This window comes from Coffea arabica, chromosome 5c, assembly GCF_036785885.1.
Source record: "Coffea arabica cultivar ET-39 chromosome 5c, Coffea Arabica ET-39 HiFi, whole genome shotgun sequence".
Classification (NCBI taxonomy): domain Eukaryota; kingdom Viridiplantae; phylum Streptophyta; class Magnoliopsida; order Gentianales; family Rubiaceae; genus Coffea; species Coffea arabica.
Genome location: NC_092319.1, coordinates 22,523,534 through 22,538,345, shown reverse-complemented (window position 1 = coordinate 22,538,345; position 14,812 = coordinate 22,523,534). Strand labels below are relative to the sequence as shown.

General features: G+C 40.8%; 1 protein-coding gene and 1 long non-coding RNA gene across 2 annotated transcripts; both read left to right on the top strand.

Annotated features, from left to right (window-relative positions):
• Positions 1–221: 221 nt before the first annotated feature.
• On the top strand, positions 222–1,372 carry LOC140007688 (uncharacterized). Its single transcript, XR_011815031.1, has 2 exons — positions 222–458; positions 1,138–1,372. It is a non-coding gene; the product is annotated as an uncharacterized lncRNA (long non-coding RNA).
• Positions 1,373–7,761: 6,389 nt separating this feature from the next.
• On the top strand, positions 7,762–8,709 carry LOC140007241 (uncharacterized). Its single transcript, XM_072049940.1, has 2 exons — positions 7,762–8,154; positions 8,395–8,709. The coding sequence occupies exons 1-2, from the start codon at positions 7,762–7,764 to the stop codon at positions 8,707–8,709; spliced, it is 708 nt and encodes a 235-aa protein (XP_071906041.1).
• Positions 8,710–14,812: the final 6,103 nt, after the last annotated feature.

Here is a 14,812-nt window from a genome sequence, read left to right as displayed (position 1 = left end):
AAAATTTCAGAATTAGGGTTTGAATTTAGGGCTTTTCTAGGGTTTCTATGTAGCACTTGTATTGGCTTGGATTAAAGGGTTTTGTGGCTCTAATGAGGGGTATTGAAGGGTTTATGACTTGTAGTGGTAATGATAGTTGTGTTTGGAAAGTATGGGTGAATGTGTGTAAGTTGGAATGTAGGATTTTAAGGGAAGATGCTATCCAATTGGAGGTTCTTGTGTGTAATTGGAGTTGGGTCGTTTTAGGGGTGACTAGAGACCTTAAGGTTGTCTAGACCCTTAGTGCCGAGTGTTTCTTAATTTATTTGCAAGTTTCTTTGGTTTACATTAGTGATTTGTAGCTTTGATTTATGACTCGTGATGGAGTCTCATCGCGCTTGTTTAAATGTTTTAGGGTGTGACGGTGGTCCGAGACGCGCGTCGGGTGAACCAGTGTGAAAATTATCTTTGCTTGCTTGGTGAGTGTACTACTCACTTGATTGTTACTATGTGGCTTTGTTACACTTGAAATCGATGACTTGATTGCCTATTTGCATTGTTGGCATTGATTGATGTGGGATGTACTTGATCACTCTCACCCTTTATATCTTATATAACTGTTTACTGTGTAACTGGAATGATACATGAATGTACTTGAATTGGTGTCGTTTGGAGGAGTATCCAACGGCCATTACTGTTATTACTGAGCTCAACCCCATTGGTGGTCAATTGAATCGAGTCGGTAAGGGTTTGGTCGTGAAAATTGACAAGCCATGGGGACTGTTATATGGAATCGTGGAGTATGAGACTCACGATTCCGGTATACTCGAGTATTACCAAATCTAAACTATTTGGAGTTCATGCCCAGTTGGGGTATGTGTGATGGAAGGAAAGGGAGTAAAGTGGAGTCTACGTTTAGTTATACTTTGTACATTGACGGAGGGTCAATGAGATACGATCAAGGATGACAAGCGAGGAAAGGGGCTCTTGAGAGCTGACCGTATCCTTTTACCACTTGTTTTGATATGTGACAGTAGTTGGTTTCCTATTGAATGAATTTGACATTGATCGGTTTTACGCTTAATTGAACCTCCTTGCTTGTGTGGAAGTACCTCATTGGGCGAAAACTCATTCTATTCTCTTTTGTTTTCCTTACAGGGATTGGAACACCTTTTGTATTGCCTTGATATTTTGTGACTGAGTTGAGCTAGTGGCATAATTTTGAAGTGTTCCTCAATGGACAAAACCCTACTTGTATTCGGACCCAACTTTCTTGTTTAAATTGTAATTTTGGAACCGCTCTTGTATAAACTTGTTGGATCACTTTTTTATGCTATTTTGGACTTGTAAATGTTGATTCAAGGTATATATGCTTTGTGAAGATTTAGATGGATTTGGACAGATTCGGATTTCAAACGGCGAAAGAAGAAAAAAATTGGCGGCAAAAGACAGGGCCGAATCCGGCCAGGCGGCCAGATTGCCCTGGGAAAATTAGAAATCCGGCCATTGCTCTCTGGCTAGCATCCGGCACTGTTCATGTCGGCTCCGATTTTCATTTTTTTATCTTGTGATTTTGAATTGTTTAAGCGCGCTTGCATGTTCCGAAACGTTTTTGATCGCATTAAATTGTTTCGTTAGTCCTGGTGAGAGTTGGACAGACCGTCCGCTAACCCCTTTGGTTCGCCTTTGGGGAAGGTGGGGCTGTCATAGGTGGTATCAGAGTCTAGGTTTGAATTAGTTTGAACGTGTTAGAAATGCTCGACTTGAGGTTTATACTTGGTTACTTCTTTAAGAGTTCTTAAGTTAACTGCGCTTTTGGTGTAGGATGGACGGATCTAGTGGGCCGAGTGGTAGCCCTGCCGGTGAGCGACCTCATGGAATGCTCCCAGTGATCAAGTATCAGATCCGGCCAAGAGGGGCCGTCGTGCGTTGGAGCCCGGCAAACCGCCTCCGACGGTGTGAGTGCCGCCACACCTATGCCTACCCCAACACCGTTGTGTTAGCCGTGGTTGAGGAACGAAAGGAGTTGGCAAAGGATAACGCTAGGTTCGAGGCCGAGGTGAACCAACTGAGGGCGGCCAACGAGAAGCAAGCCGAGCGAATCAAGGAATTAGAATATGACGTGATCGAGCGTGAAGATAGGATGGACGACCTTTGCACTCAACTCGGGGAGGCACATGAGCGTATGACTAAGAGAGCGCGGAAAGTCAGGGTTCGAGTCGAGTCAATCTTGAACCTTTGTGATGACTTGTTCAGGGAGGAGAGCAACGAAGCGTCGTGTACAGGGGCCGGAGCGGGAGGTGAATCCACCTCGTCGGGTGGGTCCACTAGCCCAACGACGGACTAGGCTGTCACTTTTGAAGTATTTTGGGGGCTTTTGACTACCGTATATAGGAAGGACAGGGAATGGTAGATTTGGAAAAGAACTTTAGCTAGTCGATTTTGTACGTTTGGACTAGCGATGTATGTATTATGGTTGGTGATGTTTTTCCCTTGTGGACTGTTTTTGTTGTACTTGACTTGACTGGTTGTGAATATGTGTTTTGTTTGACTTTGTTGAGAGTGAATATATGCTTTATTGTAAAAGCTTTTGGGTGTCTTACTTACATGCATTGTTATTTCATTGTTCTAGTTACGGTTGCCTAGATCGAATAGAGTTCATGGAGGACACACGTAGTGGACGGAGACGTGGGCGCTGGAGTAGGCAACCCACGTCGGACAGAGGCGCTGGGGAAACCTCATCTGGACCTATCCCTGAACCTAGGGTTGACCCCAACGTTCAAATAGCTGCTGCCACGCAGCAAATGACCAACTTACTGGCACGAGTGGTGCAGCAACAGGGTCAAAACCCTAACCCTGGAAACCCTGGCAACCACGTCGAGAGCGACGACAGGACTCTTGAAAGGTTCTAGAAGTTCGCCTTACCGAAGTTCATTGGGGGGTCCGATCCGGATGTTGCCGAGAGATGGCTTGAGAAAATGGTGGACATTTTTGCTGCCTTGCACTACACCGAGGAAAGGCAGGTGACCTTCGCCATTTTCCAGCTAGAAGGGGTGGCCCGACAGAAGTGGGAACGGGAGCAAACGCCCCGGATTTGGGTGAATTTCATGTGAGAGTGTAACGCTAAATTCTTCCCTCCTCTAGTTCAGGAGCGGAAAGAAGATGAGTTTATCCGACTTCGTTAAGGGGCCCAGTCTGTAGCGGAGTACGAGAACCAGTTCACCCGCCTATCTAAGTTTGCCCCTGAGCTGATTATGACCGAGCAACGACGGATAAGGCGCTTTATCTAGGGTCTGAACGTAGAAATTCAGAAGGATCTCGCGGTGGCTCAAATTAATGCTTTTAGCGAGGCCTATGAGTCATGACCTAGTCCGTTGTCGGGCTAGTGGACCCACCCGATGGGGTGGATTCAACCCCAGCCCTGGGCCCTGCACACGAGGCCTCGTCGCTCTCATCCTCGAACAAATCATCACAGAGGTGCAAAATCGACTCGACTCGAACCCTAACCTTCCGAGCTCACGTAGTCGAACGCTCACGTGCCTCCCTAAGTTGAGCGCACAGGTCATCTACCCTATCTTCTCCCTCAAGCACGTCGTACACCAACTCCTTAATGCGCTCAGCTTGTTTCTCGTTGGCCGCCCTCAGTTGGTTCACCTCGGCCTCAAGCCTAGCGTTATCTTTGGCCAACTCCTTCCGTTCCTCGGCCACGGCCAGCACTAAGGCATTAGGATAGGCGTAAGTGTGACGGCACACACAATGTCGGAGGCGGTTAGCCGGGCTCCAACGCACAATGGCCCCTTTTGGCCTAATCTGGTAATTAATCGTCGGTAGCACTCCACCGAGTCGCTCAACAGTAGGGCTACCACTAGGTTCACCACATTCGTCCATCCTACACCAAAAGAGTAAATAAACGTAAATAACCTTAAGGAACATAATCAAAATAATCCTCAAGTCGAGCATTTCTAACACGCCCAAACCAAATCAAACCTAAACTCTGATACCACCTGTGACAGCCCACCACCCCTTAAGGCGAACCAAAGGGGTTGGCGGACTGCCTGCCCAACTCTCGCCAGGACTAACGGGATAGTTTAAAGCGATCGAAAATGTTATGGAAAGTACAAGCGCGTTTAAACAAGTCAAAATCACAAAATAAAAAAAATGAAAATCGGAGCCGAACATGAATAGTAACTGACACGTCAGAATCCGGGCGGATTTCTGGCCGTATACTGGCCAGAGAGCAAAGCCGGATTTCAAAAAATTCTCAGGGCAATCCGGCCGCTAATCCGGCCAATTTCTGGCCGGATTCTTGGCCGAATTCGACCCTGTTCTTTCCCGCCAAAAATTTTTCTTCGCCGTTTGAAATCTGAATCTGTCCGAAATCCCACCAAACATCAATCAAACATATACACCTTGAAATTAAGCATTTACAAGCCAAACTAGCATACCAAAATAACCAATCTCATTTACACATGTACGGGTTCAATTCTCCAATTCAAAAGAGGGAACGGGTCAAAATACATATAGGGTTTCACTCTTCGAGGAGGTATACAAAATGAGTTCACAACTAGCTCAACTCAGCAACCAACTATCAAAGCCATCCCAAAAGTATTCAAACTCCTGTAAGGAAAACAAAAGGAATAGAGTGAGCTTATGCCCAGTGAGATACTATCACTCAAGCAGCAAAGTTCATATAAGCATCAAGTTTTTCATTCCAATTCATCAAAAGAAGTAAGCCAAGAGTACAGATCAATAGAATTGGTAAAAGGATACGGACGGCTCTCAAGAGCCCCTTTCCTCGCTTGCATTCTTGATCGGATCTCATTGACCCTCCGTCAATGTTTAAGAGTAACCAACCATAGGCTCCACTTTACTTCCATTCCTTCCACCCAACATACCCCTACCGGGCCCGAACTCCATTCAGTATAAATTTGGTAATACTCGAGTATACCGGAATCAAGAGTCTCACTACTACAAGATTCCATATAACAGTCCCCATGGCTCGTCAATTTTCACGACCAAGCCCTCGCTAGCTCGATTCAATCGACTACCAATGGGGTTGAGCTCAGTAGTGACAGTAATGGTCGTTGGATACTCGTCCAAACGACACCAAACCCAGTATTTCATGTACCATTGAAGTACCACAGTGAAACAGTGGACAGTCATATATAATGTAAAAGGGGTGAGGGCGATCAAGTACACCCTCACTTTAATCAGTTTCAACGGTACAAATAAGCATTCAAGGCATCACGTTCCAATGTAACAAAGCCACATAGTAACAAGCAAGTGAGTAGTACACTCACCAAGCAAGCAAATGATATTTCATACACTTCTGCCTAAAGAGCGTCTTGAACCACCGTCACGTCCTAAAACATTCAAATAAGCACAATAAGACTCGATTACAAGTCATAAACCAATTCCATGTACTACCAAAATAAGGCTCCATTAGAACGTATAAGTATTAAAGTAAACTAGGGAAGTCCGGAAATGGAAGTTAAGATCCAAACCCTAAAAACAGTTTTTGACATCGTTTAGCGGTTTTGGTACCACTAGCACTACGATCATTGGATGGATGTACAATATACATCGTTTCGAAGCTAAAAGAAAGGCCTACAATGTTGAAGAAGGCCACTCAGTCCAGTTTGTAGTGCAACTAGGTCAAAAGTTCAATGTACTACACTAGAACCGCAAAAACAGGTTAACAAATCGCATTCTGGTTAAATAACCATAATTCAGGCTACCTAAGTCCAATTCAAGTGATTCCAAAGCCATCCGAAAGCTAAGATACCAGGCTATATTTCTTAAGAAGACATCAACAACCAAATCCATAGTATTCCCAATCAATTTAACCAATTACCAAAGCTGATTTTCAGGTTCGGACAGAAACAGGGCAGCAGGGGTATTTCAGTCTTTTCACAGGCTACATTGCTCTGATTGGCCTGAAATTTTGTAAGAAACTATAAAATACCATCCTCTACAACTTTTATGTTTTAATCCAAGACTAATTCAGCCTCTAACTAGGAGGAACAGTAACGGGCAGAATGGGTTTAATTGAAACCCTAATTCCAAAAATTTCCTTTCAAAGCAGAAATTTTCTGCAATTAACCGCAACTTACACCTTCTAGCTTCATTCTAGATCATTTCCAACAATCATTCATAGCCAACTAATAATAAACATATGAAAACAGAAAAATCATGATTAAATAGAAAATTGCACCATTCTCAACCAAAATCATGAAATAACCCATGCAATCACCTCTTAGGCTACCATAAGCCACTAATTAACCACCATTAGATAGAAAAGAGAGGTTCCTTAACTACTCACCTTAGCAACCAAGGAAAAGAGGCAACTTAGCACCTTAAGCTTCCAAACCACTTCACTAATCACCTCACAACCACTCACTTAAGGGGTTTTATGGAGCAAATACAAAATTAAATGGTTGGAATTGAAGATTGAACAAGATTAGAGCAAGAAATTGGAGAGCTTTTCTTTTCTTTTCTTCCTAGAGAGGGCCGGCCATGAGGAGCTTGAAATGAGGAGATTTTTTGGTCAATTTTTAGTTTATTTGGTAAAATGGTAAAAGGTGAATAGTGGTAAAAAAGGTAAGAATTAATCTTTAAGTGACACTTGTCACTTTCATTAAATGCATAGCTATCTCTTTGTTCCTCTCACACCAATCCACTTGGTAACCTCTAATTATCTCATAACACTCGGTAAATTAAATCCAGCATCCAAAACTTAACCTAATTGGCTGAATTTTATCGAAATTTCCGCATTAGCGGGTCCTACATCTAGTATACGTTCTTAATTTCTCAAAAACTAACCGATACTAGAAAAATCATCTAAAAACTATATTTACTCATAAAAATTATCTAGAAAATTTTCCTAATAAAGAAAATGCAGAAAAACATGCCATTAAATAGAATAAAACCTAGAAAATGAGAAAATTTACGGGGTCTCACAAGCCACGGTTGTCTTTGCTCTGAAGAAATGGAGACACTATTTGTATGGAGTAACATTCGGGGTGTACTCAGATCACAAGCCTTAGGTATCTTTTCTCCCAAAAGAAATTGAATATGAGGCAACGACGGTGGATGGAATTTTTAGAGGATTACGACTGTACCATTAACTACCACCCGGGAAAGGCGAATGTGGTAGCCGATGCCTTAAGTCACAAGGCTCAGGTAGCGGGATTAATGATCAAAGAGTGAGATATGTTAGAGTCCGTTTGCGAGTGGAAACCTTGCCTTGGGAGTCATAAGGTAGTTTTTGGCAATATTAAAGTAGCATCTCTCCTACTGGAGCGGATTAACGAAGCTCAAAAGAAGGATTCAATGGTACGGAAATGGGGAGAGAAGGTAGAAAAGGGGGAATCAACCGACATCAACTTTAGTCCTGAGGGTATTTTAAAGTACCGAAACCGCGTAGTGGTGCCTAAAGATGAAGCGCTCAAGACGGAGATCTTAGAGGAAGCCTATCGATCCAAGTATACGATCCATCCGGGTGGTAACAAGATGTATCAGGACCTAAAAGGAGCCCATTGGTGGGATAATATGAAGAAGGAAATTGCTCTGTACATGCAGAAATGTCTCGTTTGCCAACAGGTTAAAGCAGAGTACCAAAAACCATCGGACTTACTCCAACCCCTTGAGATACCCGAATGGATGTGGGAGAATGTTACCATGGACTTCGTTTCAGGGTTGCCACGAACACAGCGAGGACACGATGCCGTGTGGGTGATCGTTGATCGATTAACCAAATCGGCTCATTTTCTGCTGGTAAACATGAAGTATTCCATGGATAAATTGGCTCAGGTGTACATGGACGAGATTGTAAGATTACATGGCGTTCCAATAAGCATTGTATCCGATCGAGATCCCCGCTTTGTATCTAGGTTTTGGCAGAAGTTCCAAGAGACTTTGGGGACTAAACTCAATCTAAGCACCACCTACCACTCTCAGACGGATGGACAATCAGAACGCACAATCCAAACTCTCGAGGACATGTTAAGGACCTGTATTTTAGACTTTGGGGGAAACTGGGGTCAACACATGACCTTAGTGGAGTTCACGTACAATAACAGCTACCATTCGTCAATTCAAATGGCTCCGTACGAGGCACTGTATGGGAGGAAGTGCCGGTCACCGATTTACTGGGATGAGATCGGTGAGAGGAAGGTCTTAGACCCAACAGCTATTCCGTGGATGGAAGAGGCACGAGAAAAAGTCAAATTGATATGGCAAAGACTCCAAATGGCTCAAAGTCGACAAAAGAGCTACGCGGACAATCGCAGAAAGGATTTGGAGTTCGAAGTTGGAAACCGTGTTTTCCTCAAGGTTACACCGTTACGGAGCATCACGGCGGGTAGAGGAAAGAAATTGCAACCGAGATTCGTCGGACCTTACAAGATTCTCCAGAGAGTAGGTATGGTAGCGTATCGGTTAGAGCTACTGCCGAGTCTCTCCAGAATTCACGACGTCTTCCACGTCTCAATGCTGAAGAAGTACTATTCCGACCCGTCTCATATCTTACAACCGAAGGAAATCGAGATTGATGAATCGCTCACGTATGAAGAGAAGCCTGTACAGTTGCTTGACCGAAAAGTTAAAGAGCTGAGAAACAAACAGATTCTTTTGGTAAAGATATTGAGGAGGAATCATGGGGTAGAAGAGGCTACTTGGGAGGTGGAAGAAGAAATGCAAAAGAAATACCCTGAGCTGTTCGCTAATTAAGGTGAGAAATTTCGAGGGCGAAATTCTTTTAAGGGAGAGAGTGTGAGAACCCGTAAATTTTCTTATTTTCTAGGGTTTATTTTATTTAATCACCTGTTTTTCTATAATTTCTTTATTAGGAAAATTTTTCTAAATCATTTTTATGGGTAAATAGGGATTTTAAATTATTTTCCTAGCATAAGTTAGTTCATGAGATTTTAGAAATGTATACCGGGCGTGGGGCCCGCTAGTGCCGGAAGTTCGGTAAAATTTGGCCTGTTAGGTTAAGTTTTATATATCGGGATTAATTTAGTAGGTGTTAAGAGATAATTAGAGGTTACTAGATGGATTGGTGTGAGAGGGATAAGAGGATAGCCATGCATTAATGGTAGTGACAAGTGTCACTTGGAGAGTAGTTCTTGACTTTGACCACTATTCATATCTTTACCAATTAAATTAAAAACTGACCCAAAAATCACCCAAATTTGCAAGCTTCTTGGCCAGCCATCTTCAAGAGAAAAGAAGAGAAAACTTCCAACTTTCTTGCTTCTAATCTTGCTCAATCTCCAAGTTCAACCGATTAAACTTGGATTTCCTCCATAAAACCTCTTAGTTTAGTGGTATTAAGGTTGGTTGTGAAGTGGTTTGGAAGACCAAGGTGCTAGGTTGCTTCCTTTCTTGATTTGGTAAGGTGAGCAGCTAAGGGACCTCTCTTGTCTTCTCAATCATGTTTAATTAGTGGTTTTTGTGAGTTAAAGAGATGGTTTTAGAGGTTATTTCATGACTTTTGGTAGAAATTGGTGAAGTTTTATATTTATTCATGATTTTTCTGTTTTAATATGTTTAATATTGTTGGGCCATGGATGATAGCTTGGAATGGTTTGGAATGAGACCATAGTGCGTAAATTATGGTTGTTTGTGGAAAATTTCCGCATTGTACGGAAAATTTCAGAATTAGGGTTTGAATTTGGGGCTTTTCTAGGGTTTCTATATAGCACTTGGGGTTTTGTGGCTCTAATGAGGGGTATTGAAGGGTTTATGACTTGTAGTGGTAATGGTAGTTGTGTTTGGAAAGTATGGGTGAATATGTGTAAGTTGGAATGTAGGATTTTAAGGGAAGATGCTATCCAATTGGAGGTTCTTGTGTGTAATTGGAGTTGGGTCGTTTTAGGGGTGACTAGAGACCTTAGGGTTGTCTAGACCCTTAGTGCCGAGTGTTTCTTAATTTATTTGCAAGTTTCTTTAGTTTACATTAGTGATTTGTAGCTTTGATTTATGACTTGTGATGGAGTCTCATCATGCTTGTTTAAATGTTTTAGGGCGTAACGGTGGTCCGAGACGCGCGTCGGGTGAACCAGTGTGAAAATTATCTTTGCTTGCTTGGTGAGTGTACTACTCACTTGATTGTTACTATGTGGCTTTATTACACTTGAAATCGATGACTTGATTGCCTATTTGCATTGTTGGCATTGATTGAGGTGGGATGTACTTGATCACTCTCACCCTTTATATCTTATATGACTGTTTACTATGTAACTGGAATGATACATGAATGTACTTAAATTGGTGTCATTTGGAAGAGTATCCAACGGCTATTACTGTTATCACTGAGCTCAACCCCATTGATGGTTAATTGAATCGAGCCGGCAAGGGTTTGGTCGTGAAAATTGACAAGCCATGGTGACTGGTATATGGAATGGTGGAGTATGAGACTCACGATTCCGGTATACTCGAGTATTACCAAATCTAAACTGTTTGGAGTTCGGGCCCGGTTGGGGTATGTGTGGTGGAAGGAAAGGGAGTAAAGTGGAGTCTACGTTTGGTTATACTTTGTACATTGACGGAGGGTCAATGAGATACGATCAATGATGACAAGCGAGGAAAGGAGCTCTTGAGAGCCGATCATATCCTTTTACCACTTGTTTTGATATGTGACAGTAGTTGGTTTCCTATTGAATGAATTTGGCATTGATCGGTTTTACGCTTAATTGAACCTCCTTACTTGTGTGGAAATACCTCATTGGGCGAAAGCTCATCCTATTCTCTTTTGTTTTCCTTACTGGGATTGGAACACCTTTTGTATGGCCTTGATATTTTGTGACTGAGTTGAGCTAGTGGCATAATTTTGAAGTGTTCCTCAATGGACAAAACCTTACTTGTATTCGGACCCAACTTTCTTGTTTGAATTGTAATTTTGGAACCGCTCTTGTATAAACTTGTTGGATCACTTTTGTATGCTATTTTGGACTTATAAATGTTGATTTCAAGGTATATATGCTTTGTGAAGATTTGGGTGGATTTGGACAGATTCGGATTTCAAACGGCAAAAGAAGAAAAAAATTGGCGGCAAAAGACAGGGTCGAATCCGGCCAGAAACTGGCCAGATTGGCGGCCAGATTGCCCTGGGAAAATTGGAAATCTGGCCATTGCTCTCTGGCCAGTATCCGGCCGGATTCTGACGTGTACGGCACTGTTCATGTCGGCTCCAATTTTCATTTTTTTTTATCTTGTGATTTTGACTTGTTTAAGCGTGCTTGCATGTTTCGGAACGTTTTTTATCGCATTAAATTGTCTCGTTAGTCCTGGCAAGAGTTGGGCAAACCGTCCGCTAACCCCTTTGGTTCGCCTTAGGGGAAGGTGGGACTGTCACACATCCCCCAGCCTAGAAAATAAAAGGAGAAAAAATAAAGAAAGTAAAAGACTAAATCACCTTAAAAGAAAAGCAAAACATGACAAAAAGAAGGGGCAGAGGGGACTGATCTGGAAAATTAAGCTGGCAAGCATATTCTTCCAGTTCACCACAAGAAGATTGATTTCCGTTGAAGTCTCTGCACATAATCTCTGCCATAACTGTTCACAAAAGAAACAAAATCAATACATTTACAAAATCAATAGAGAACCAAAAACAAAGAAGAAACTGAGAGAGAGGGTGGGGGAATTAACTCGATAAGTTCATTAAGTCGATCAGTAAAAGGGTTGAAAAAAAAATTAGAGACATATTATAGTATTGGAAATAATAAAAAATAATAAAGACTAAGATTGACACCACAATTCAACCCTTTTACTGATCGACTTAATTAACTTATCGAGTTAATTCCCCCACCCTCTCTCTCAGTTTCTTCTTTGTTTTTGGTTCTCTATTGATTTTGTAAATGTATTGATTTTGTTTCTTTTGTGAGCAGTTATGGCAGAGATTATGTGCAGAGACTTCAACGGAAATCAACCTTCTTGTGGTGAACTGGAAGAATATGCTTGTCGGCTTAATTTTCCAGATCGGTCCCCTCTGCCCTCCTTTTTGTCATGTTTTGCTTTTCTTTTAAGGTGATTTGGTCTTTTACTTTCTTTATTTTTTCTCCTTTTATTTTCTGGGCTGGGGGATGGTTTTGATTGCATACATGATCAATGCTTTATTTGTAATAACCTAGCGAAGTAATTAACTTAAATCTTGAAAGGGCTTTAGTGCTATGCCAAGGTATTGATAAGGTATTACTTGATTATATAATTGCGGATGGTATAGGAACCTGATTGAGGGTTTTACTATTTTTAACATAAAATCAATTGCCACCCAAAAATTTTTTTTTTGAAGGGCTTAATACTCTTATTCTGCCTTTCGAAAACAGTAGAAAAAAGAAAAAACTCAGCATAATTATCTATCATGGCCAATAGTATACTGATCACCATTCAAATTCCATAAGTGAACCCTAATTTTAAAACTCCTCAGCCTAAAGCCCAAAATCGATGAGCAAATAAAATTCTAAAAGCGACCTCAACTTCACCATTTACATTTGAATCAAGCAGAAACCGGTAACAAATCTATTTGAAAATGGGTTATCCGCAGAAACCGGTAACGTACTACTACTGGCACGGCACAAACTATGGATACACATTGTTGTTGTCAAAGTTTCCATACAAGAAGCTTGCTCTTAAAAGGTATTTGGTCCTACTTATAACATTAAGTGTGTAACAATACTTTCTGTTATCCGCAGGAAAATATCTCAAAGTCATATATTGAGTTCTTTACTCATTTGCAACAGATATATTAGCTCTTCCTCCCCTGATCATCTGACTATCAGGAGTCCACAGGAGACCAAGTTCATCTGTAAAGTTACCTTTGCCTCCGCAGTCCAACTTAAAAAACTTGATCCACCGGGCCACATTAGTCAGAATCCTATGGTTTTGGCTTTCGTACTAAAAGTGGATTGGTGTGAAGAGTGTTCGCACCTTCAAATAAGATTATCAAATCGAATGCTTAGTATTTTAAGTATTTCATTTTTACAACATTCATTTGTAGAAATATATCATTCCCTTTTTTAATATAAATTTTTATATTTTTTCAGGATCTATCTTCCAAAAAAAGACAGTTCTTCAATGATATACACATTCTATTATATTTTAAACTATTGTTAAACAGATATTACATTTTAATTTTATTGGTACAAATTTTTCACCTTTATTTGTTCACCATTTTTATTTTTATTTTTTTCAATAATGTTAGCATCGTGCGTAGCACGGGTATTCACACTAGTGAATCATGTAAGGATAGTGTGTAATTTACAAGTACATACTGCCTCTAATAGTAGAGGAGTTATATCTTTTGTGACGCCTGAAAGAAGAAAGAAAAGGGAAAAAAATTCTGGTGACTAGTGTTAGCAAATCCAGTCGCATATCTGGCCAGTTCTTGGCCGGATTGGGTTGGCCGTTTGAAAAAAAATTGGATCAGCCACTGCCTTGAATCCGGCCGACTATCTGGCCGGATTCTGTCGCGTACAGTTTTCCTTAATGAGTAAGTTTTCACTTTTGACCACATTTGGGGGTTCAAAACCCACTTTTCTTCCTCCACCAAGCTGACCGAACCTCTTGGGAGCAAAACTAAGAGAGAAAACCCCATTTTTTCCCTTTGATTCCTTCACCAAATCTTGAGAGGTTTCTTTGAATTTCCAAAATCTACTCCGATTAACTTCACATCGAAGGTGATAGCAAGCTAAGGGTGGAGTGTTTTGAGAAGAAAGGGCTTTGTTTTACTTATTTTCAAGGTGATTGGAAGGTATAATCCTTAGAAGCTTCTTTTTGTTCTTTAATTTTGTGATTAAGTATTGATCTTGATGATTTATGGATATTCTTGTGAGTTGGAAGTTGGGATGATGATATTCACTAAGTTTTAGACTTTATCTAAGTAGTTCCTCTTTGATTTTGGCATGTATATGATTAGTAGAAGTTATTCTAGTGCTAGGGTAGATTAGAAATGTTATATGTGCTATTTTGTGGATGATTTCGTGATTTTAAGTAGAGTTTGACAAATTTCTGATTTATTAGTGAATTTTCTGATTTTATATGATAACTATTGGTTGGCCATGAATGATGGCTTGATATGGTGTCAAATGGAGTTTTTATGTGTTAGTTGTGGATGTTGTGGAAAACTTTCAGTTATACGGAAAATTTCAGCTTTAGGGTTTCAAAATTGGGGATTTTTCTGCCTTTATATGATGAGTAATGATTGGCCATGGTTTGATAGCTTTAGTATGAAATATATTGAAGTTTTATAGACTAGTTTAACTTCCCTAAAGAAATTTTTGGTATGTGTGCATAAATTCCAGATTTGGGTTTCCAATTTTGGTAGTAATCTGTCCTGTTTTTACACTGTATGTTTGACCTGGAGAGAGACTGAATCGGCTCTTGCTTAAAACATAAAAGTTGTAGATATATGAGTTAGCTATCTACCTGCAAAATTTTAGATCGATTGGAGTATTGTAGCATATGAAATGATACCAAAATACCCTTAACTGCCCCTAACCCCTGTTTCACGGACAGTTTCCATTTTTCTCTAAGATGTCGAATTTTGTCCAGGAAAAGGTATGCTTTGGCCTTGGAGGTCTTCATAAGAAAGTTGGTATATGTCTTAGCTTTGTAGCGCTATAAGATTCGTTTCAATCCAATAAGTGTAGTTTCAGTTATGGTTGTTATGCTAAAAGGTGTGTTTTATAGCCTATAATTGGTATGTGAAATGTGGTTATTTTGGAATGTGATTTGGTGTTTGATTGTAGGGTGGAAAGGGGAGGAATTTAAGGGGAAATGCAGTCCGTTTATTTTCTTGAAGATTGAGTGAGTAAAAGTGAGACTTGAATGT